The sequence below is a fragment of the Hydra viridissima genome, unplaced genomic scaffold, assembly GCF_058129835.1.
Source record: "Hydra viridissima isolate aposymbiotic clone 2 unplaced genomic scaffold, HvirCarnegie_v1 scaffold_1, whole genome shotgun sequence".
Taxonomy (NCBI): domain Eukaryota; kingdom Metazoa; phylum Cnidaria; class Hydrozoa; order Anthoathecata; family Hydridae; genus Hydra; species Hydra viridissima.
The window spans coordinates 3096022-3104096 of NW_028324300.1; the positions used below are offsets into that span (position 1 = coordinate 3096022).

Sequence of the window (8075 nt, forward strand, 5' to 3'; positions counted from 1 at the left end):
GAAGACCTGAAGTTAAGGGAAGTTGTTCGATGAGATTTTATTTGTATTTTCTTTGCCATAAGGTTATATGATTAGCGGAGTTTGTATGAGGTAGTGAATTCCAGTTAAATTTGTATTTCATAAAACATCTATTTGTTTCGTTAGAAATTTGATTATTTGATTTTTTGGGTTGCTTTTTGTAGACAATATATAAGAGCCTTTCGAAAACAATTGTATAAGAGTCTTTCGAAAACGATTGTATAAGAGATTCTAAAGCACTTTCTATAAGGATTTACATCGCATTTTATCCGATTTTCCTAGTGGTATCGTAGATTTATATTTTAGACATCATGAAGATGCACCTAAGATGCAGTTCAAATTCATCAGCATTTTTTTTTCTTTTATTTCCCAAAACTTTATTTGTAAACAAATTAAATGTTAAACTAATTGTCTTTTACTACTTAAAATGTTTGTTAGAATTTCAAGTTATAAAGTCTATTGAACCATTGAGTGGCATTTTACTGATAATTTGTTAAAATCTCGTTGTTTTCGTAAGTTGCAAAATTTAAGAACTGGGTTTATATATCATAAAAACTTCTGAAAATAGTCTTCTAAAGTTTATTCTGAACTTAATCCACGGATAATCGATGAGTCAAAGACTTGGACGAAGAGTCAAAACTGGGACGATTAGTCAAAGGCTGGAAAGAAGAGTCAAAGACTAGGACGAAGAGTAATTAAGAGAACTTAGAGCTCCCTGACAAAAATCGCGTTTGAAAAAAGTGTAGCAAATGTTTTTGGAACAGAAAAACAAAGTACTTTTACTTTCAATGTAACTCTTTCGGTAAATTTTGACTTATACATCAATAGAAAGTTTCTGCATTTTAAAACTATTTATAAAGAAAATTTATATTTTCCTTATACTACCATTACGAAATACAAAACTCTGGTAAATTTACAACAATAGAAGAAATAATCAGCTCATTTACTTCACCTAGTATTTCTTTTTCTCAGAGAACCTGTTCTTCTTATTGTTAATATCATCATAGGACCATTGAAAAAAACCTTTTTTTTAAAATATTTACATTATGCACCCCTCCTATCTTGTTTCATTTGGCAAAATATAAATGCGTACAAAATTTTAGATCATTTGATGATGTTTTAAACCCCGTCCAACCCAAACTACTAATTGTACATATCAGTTTAAAGCAAGTTAGAATTTCTAGATGGTTGAGCTAAATTTTTCAAAGTGAATCGTAGCAGTATTATGTTAAGATACTTGAGTCGAAAATATGAGTTCAGGGTCTTTTGAAGCTATTACAAATTAGAGGGGAGGAAAATAAAACAAAATATTTATAAAGAACAAACATTTTAAAAGGAATTTATCGTATGTTACGACAAATATGTAAGATAAACACTCTTGAATGACACCTTTTTTCCAATTAGGAACTTTTTACTATTTGCGTTCACGGTTGCGCTAAAGTTTTTCGTCTCTCTGTTCCAATATTATCTGAGATCGTTCGCAGCATCGATAATTCTGTCCATTTTAACTATCTGTACCGTTTGCTATTCAGCTGTTATAACGGCTCCAATCAGTCTGTAAAATATTAAAATGGCTTGTGTTTGTTTTTTTGTGTTTTTATATATTTTTGATTTATTTTCTCTTGTATATTTTTGATTTATTTTCATTTATTTCAACTGCAATTCTGAGAAAACACAGCCTTTGCACCAAAATACAGAAGGATTGATTAACAAACCTTGTGAATTACTCATTAATAAAAATATTGCTGATTTACAACTTTATTGTTGATATCAGAAATATAACACCGTTTTTTAATAGCATCTTTTAACATTAAATTTTTTTAAAAAGCAATTTAACCGTTTCACGCGAAAAACGTCACGCGAATCAGTAACTTCCTTATTAGTTTCTATATTTCTCCTTTATCTTCATCACATGACGTTTTTTTGAGTTTCTTCTTTTAATATATATTGAAATTAGTTTTAAAAGAACGCAATTAAAGTTATGATTATATAGGATAATTAAATCTCAATTAAGTAACAACATTCTTGAAATGGTGGAAAAAAGATGGAGTAGGATTTCTTCTGCAAAGCTTATCAATCCAAATTATTTTCACAAACCAAACTGTTAGTACTGAATTAATATTTTTTCTGTTATCGAGTTTGAGAAATGGTAAAAAAGTTTATTGACAATCCCAAGGTATATCGTGAACTCGAACATTACACTAGTTATCGACCATGTAGTTACCAGAAGCAAACATTAAGGTAATTATTATTTTCCTCTACTTATTTAAAAAAAACAAAACAAGAATCATTAAAGCCTGTTTTAAGATTAGTTACCCATTAGTCATCACAACGTATCCATATCAAAAGAAGGTAGCCGTGTTAAACTTGAACATATGTGTTCGATTTAAGAAACCAATCAGTAAGTTATTGTTATCATTTGTTGAATCTATGAACCATCTTAAAAAGAAACACTTTTGCTTGAAAGTTTGTAAGGATACATTTTGGTTAGACATTGGTTCATAAATGTCGATGATAAGGGAACAAATTCGAAAAGATAAAAGTCTTCCGGAATTTATTAAGCAATCAAATATGCGACAAATCAATAAAAATCTCAAATTTTTAAATCTTCTCTTCACTTTTTAATTTTTAGGATGTTGCTGATTGTTTTGGTGACTTGGTGTATAATTGTGATTATCATAGATTTTGGTAAAGTTCCCAACATCAAAGTAAGGCTCAGGTAGGTTACCATCTTGAATATATTTTTAGAATCAACAATAAAGATTAGCAAAAACATTAATTTTTAATGCAAAAATGTTTTAAAAAAGTATTTTCAAAAATTATTATAATTAGCTGCAACTCAAGCTTCTCTTCTATTTTCTAAATAATTTTTTGGATTTAAAAAATTTAAAGTCTTACTTGATTTATTTGAATTTGAAGTTATATGATATATAAAATCCTTTATGAATTAACATTTAGAAAAAAAACTCAATGTACGCCGGTGGAAAATGTCATTTTCCTTAAGACACACAAAACGGGGTCGTCAACAGTCGCGAATGTCATGTACAGATACGCAAAATCACATAATATGAAAGTGGCTTTACCCAAATGCGATCACAGATTTTGTTTCCCACAAAAATTTCACCAGAACTTTCTTTACCGACACGACAAAAATGACACCTACAACATGTTGTTTAACCATGCTGTTTTTCATAAAGAAAACATACTAAATATTTTAGACAAAGGTCGTACCAAAATAATAACTATTTTGAGGGAGCCCTATTCACAGTTCGACTCAGCTGCGCAGTATTTAATCTTTAGGAAGAATTACCGACTAAATGGCTCGTTACCGGTGCTTGATGAGCTTTTCAATATTTCAGATAAAGATTTAGAGAAATTTATAAGATCTCAAAGATATGATGGTTATGGTGCTTATTCATTAACTAAAAATCCAAATGCGTTTGATATGGGATTTGATCCATGGAACGAGACTAACCGTTACGTGGAAACTGTTTTGAAAACCATTGAAAGAGATTTTAGCCTCGTTATGATTACAGAGTATATGTTAGAGTCGTTGGTTTTGTTAAAAAACGAACTCTGTTGGGATTTGAAGGACGTTGCATTTTTTCATCATAACGCCAGGTTGAAAAAGGATGTCAATACAAACTACATAGCTAATGCAACAAAGAGAGTTTTAAGTTGGAACAAGTTGGATGCAGCTATTTACAACTATTTTAATCGGACCTTTTGGCGCAAGATAGAAAACAGCGACGCCAACTTCAAACAGGAAGTTGAAAAACTGAGAGAAATGAACAAGCTGTTGCTATTCCAATGTTCGCAGTCGAGCAACCATACTTCTGTTTTAAAATCAGATTTTGGTATAACGGAAAGTATACCAAAGTTGTGTTCCGATTTAAAATTAGAAGAGCTAAACTATACGATTGCTTTGAAAAAAGCAAAAGATAAAGTGTTTTTAGAAAGTACAAAAAAGAAAAATGTTTTTTAATGCCGAATCAAAATGAAAATACATGACAACATTTTGAGGAAAATAACTCGTGGGGAGTATTGCTACGCCGCTTATCTAAAGTTTTATTAACTCGCTGTATTTTATTCATCCACGTGCTAACCACGTTTACGTGTAACAGTTCATAAAGACGAACAAGTTGTTTGAAGTTTTCTGTAAATAGTTTTACTATTGCACATATGGCAGCTATAAAAATATATATATATATATACATATTTACAAACGCACACAAAAACACACACAATATATGTATTTATATATGCAGTATGAGAAATTATCATTCAATAAGACCTAAACTAAAAAGTGACGCCGACAAACCGATAGGAGCCTTCAGTTAAACATCACGATTATCGATGCTTCTTGAACAGTTGTTTTACTCCTTAGCAATCTCGTAAGAGTTAAACGTGGTTCCATTGTTTAGCTAAAATTAAAAGAAGCAACCTTAATATTAAAACATATAGCTAAACTCTATAAGCCCCCGATTGAACTTAACTCTTGATGCAAAGAGTTAAGCTCTGTTTCAATTCGTCATCAAGCGACAATTTTCTATTATAGAAGAAAAATCTTTTGATAACGAGCAGCTTCTCGTTAAACTTCGTGGTTTGTTATTTCGAGTTTCTACTGTAAAAAACTTTTAACAAACTTTAGTTTTATATGTCATTCATTGTATCAAGAAATGCTACGAATAAAAAAGAAATCTCGTATTGTGTCTACTAAATATGCAAATATGCAGAGGGAAAATGCCTTCGTATCTAAGCTTTTCTTCTTTATTTTTATCTCTTTCCGAGACACCATCTGCCTGCCCTATAAAAATATTTACAATAAGTACTTATAAGACAAATATTGAAAAACCTGCTACTTCGGTGATAAATAAACGTAGAGAAAACCATCTACCTCCTGGTAAAACATCCTACCCCCTGGTAAAAACTGGATAAAATGATTATGTTTAAATATTTAAATCATTGTTAATAAATTGCATTCTTAAAAAAAACTTCTTTAGTACATTTCGTTTTCGGGAAACAAATTATTATTAATTTATTTTTATCTCTTAAAAGAGTTTTAAAAGAATTTTCTGCAGAAACAAGCTTCTTTCTTCTTTTCAGTTTCTTTCTGAAACTTTTTATAAAACAAAACAAATTTTCTTTTAGAAAAATACCTTCAACATTTCGTAAAAAAATTATCTTTAACTATCTAGAAGTCATAAACCCAAAAATAAAAAAATATCGTAGATTTCTTTAAAGAAATTCTGTTAACTCCATGAGGAATTGAAAAGCCATTGAAATTGAGAAACGAAAATTGAAAAATTGCTTACATATTTGCGTTTGAAATAATTTTTTAAATTTGCTTTAAGAAAATTATTTTGTTAATTTTTAGGTTTATAAATATATATTCAACTTGTTGAAACAAAACAAAAACTGATGGTTTAAAGGAATATCTTTAAAAGAGGATGTTATGATATAAAAAATGTATGAAGTAATAGATGACGTGTAAACAATGCGAAAATTCAAACTGCTGCGTTGTTCCACCTTTTGTATAATTTTGATAATATATATATAAACAGGGACTGATCCAGGAGCAAGGGTGAATTGGGTGGTTAGCCAACTTTTCTACAATATATATAAACAGGGACTGATCCAGGAGCAAGGGTGAATTGGGTGGTTAGCCAACTTTTCTACAATATATATAAACAGGGACTGATCCAGGAGCAAAGGTGAATTGGGTGGTTAGCCAACTTTTCTACAATATATGTAAACAGGGGCTGATCCAGGAGCAAAGATGAATTGGGTGGTTAGCCAACTTTTCTACAAATAAAAGTTATTAAAAAATCTTGCTGCACGAGAAACTTTTAATATGATAAGTTTCTCATGCAGCAAGAGAAAGTTATAACTGATATTTTCATGTGAATGATTGACAGATTTGGAAAATCAAAGAACATGAAAAACATTTCTTAATCCTTGAAGCCTTTCATTAGTAGATCAAGGTGGATTGAAGCCAAGAATGTTTCTGTCTCAGACGGGCTCTAAGTTTCTGCAATTCCATTAGAAGCACAACCAAGTAAAAAGAAGTTTTCGTTAATTGGAGAAGAACATTGAATCAGCATATAGACAAAGTAGTTGCTATTCTTCCTTTGAAAATACTATTACAAGTCTAAAAAGGTCTAAAACTTTCAAGCTCTAAAACTCCTCATTCGCTCACTTTAAAATTTAATAAGCGATAAGAAAATAAAAAACAAAGCGTCGGCATCTTTTTTGTCCCTCACACACAGATGCACTTGTTTGGTAATAAACAATTTTAAATCATATTGGTTTTTAATGTTGAAAAAAAATAAATAAAAAAAAACTGTTCTCCCAGTTGGAATTTAAAGGCAGATTCTGGTTTCAGCCGCCCCTCTCCTTAAGTTTATTGACCAGTGCTTGATGTAATATATGCATATACAAACTGTGATACATTTTTTAACTTACAAATGTTCATTTAACTTTTTATTTCATAACCATAATTTTCTATCCTGAAGTTACTATCAAACTTTAACAAAACCCTTAAGACTAATACCATTTTTAAAGTTACCATTTTTATATTTTGCTAAAAATCTTTGTGAAACCCATTAATATGTTGTTATATTCATCAGAAACCCAGTAATGTTACATTTTACTCGTCAAATGTCCTAAACTCTTTGCAGAAATTTTTAGCGTTTTCTCACAAATTTATGTAAATTTTTTTTTATTCCGTACAGACCGAATGATTTCAAGATGTTTTGTAAATAAAAAAATTTTCCTAAAAATTCTCCTCCTAAAATATTCGTGAATATTTTCCTTGAGAGCACAAAAAAAAAAAAAAAAAAAACCTTAGCAATCTTTTCTTTTACTTGTCCCATGCAGTAATCAAATAACTTGTCACGAGATTTCTGGTTTTCTTCTAATAACTGATATGAGAATGAGTTTTCCCCGAATTTGAAAAAATCAATCTCAAGATTATTTTACCACCTTTGTAGCTCCTTCATCTTTCCGTGGTAGATAAATGATTATAAGTTTTAACCATACATCATATGATTTTCTTGAATCTAATGTCAGATATATACAATTTATCCATGAAAATGTGCTGTGTTTTCATATTTAAAAAGTTAACTTAAAAATTAAATCTCTCGAATAAGTGAAAAAATGTGAAAATGAATTTTTGACAGGAGTTAGTAAACATGTCATAGAACCGATTGTGACGTATTCTTAACAAATTTTTAAATGTCTAACAAAGATGAAATTTAAGATGTTTTTATCTAAATTTCGATTTTACGAGGAAATTTGAAAGCCAACCGAGACCGAAGAGACTATTTTTTTGAAAGTGATTGTTAAAAAATTCATTTAACTGTGATTCTAAACGATATATAGAGGTCTGGGGAAAGCTTTATTCTTTACCGTACAAATGCTTTTCTTAAAAAGTCTTTAAAATTTTTTTATTAAATTTGTTTAGCCAAATATAGCCAAATATAGGATTTTAAAAGTGACTTTTTTGACCACCTGATTCCACACTGAAAATGTTTAAAAAGAAAGATGCTATTTCTCTGCGTAAAACAAGAAATTTATGAAAATTTTCTCTGCATAAAACGAAAATTTATGATAATTTTAAGCAGCACAGGTAGTGAAAAGAAAAAAAACACCTGGCGTGCTTTCATAATTGTTTTATGTGATCTTGAAGTACTCTCGCGATACTCGATAATTCTTCAAGATTTTTTTTCAAATGATAAGTTATTTCCTCTGTTTTTAGATGGCAATCATGAACACTAAAGGGAGCACCGGAAACTATGCAACAAAGATGATACATTTTGAAGACCTGAAGTTAAGGGAAGTTGTTCGATGAGATTTTATTTGTATTTTCTTTGCCATAAGGTTATTTTATTAGCGGAGTTTGTATGAGGTAGTGAATTCCAGTTAAATTTGTATTTCATAAAACATCTATTTGTTTCGTTAGAAATTTGATTATTTGATTTTTTGGGTTGCTTTTTGTAGACAATATATAAGAGCCTTTCGAAAACAATTGTATAAGAGTCTTTCGAAAACGATTG

General features: G+C 29.8%; 1 protein-coding gene and 1 long non-coding RNA gene across 2 annotated transcripts; one reads left to right on the forward strand and one right to left on the reverse strand.

Annotated features, from left to right (window-relative positions):
- Positions 1 to 1466: 1466 nt before the first annotated feature.
- On the forward strand, positions 1467 to 4722 carry LOC145187536 (galactose-3-O-sulfotransferase 3-like). The gene is made up of 3 exons (XM_090080884.1): positions 1467 to 2259; positions 2651 to 2737; positions 2977 to 4722. Exons 1-3 carry the CDS (start codon positions 2165 to 2167, stop codon positions 4001 to 4003), a joined length of 1209 nt encoding a protein of 402 aa, XP_089937010.1. The 5' UTR covers positions 1467 to 2164; the 3' UTR covers positions 4004 to 4722.
- Positions 4097 to 7156, reverse strand: LOC149892911 (uncharacterized). The gene is made up of 3 exons (XR_016450446.1): positions 6864 to 7156; positions 4340 to 4442; positions 4097 to 4207 (listed from the first exon to the last, which is right to left on the reverse strand). It is a non-coding gene; the product is annotated as an uncharacterized LOC149892911 (long non-coding RNA).
- Between the last annotated feature and the right edge of the window lie 919 nt (positions 7157 to 8075).

Coding starts and splice junctions, on each gene's coding strand:
- LOC145187536 (XM_090080884.1), top strand. CDS start 2,165: ATGGTAAAAAAGTTTATTGACAATCCCAAGGTATATCGTGAACTCGAA. Junction 2,260..2,650: donor TACCAGAAGCAAACATTAAG/GTAATTATTATT, acceptor TTTAATTTTTAG/GATGTTGCTGATTGTTTTGG. Junction 2,738..2,976: donor AACATCAAAGTAAGGCTCAG/GTAGGTTACCAT, acceptor ATTAACATTTAG/AAAAAAAACTCAATGTACGC.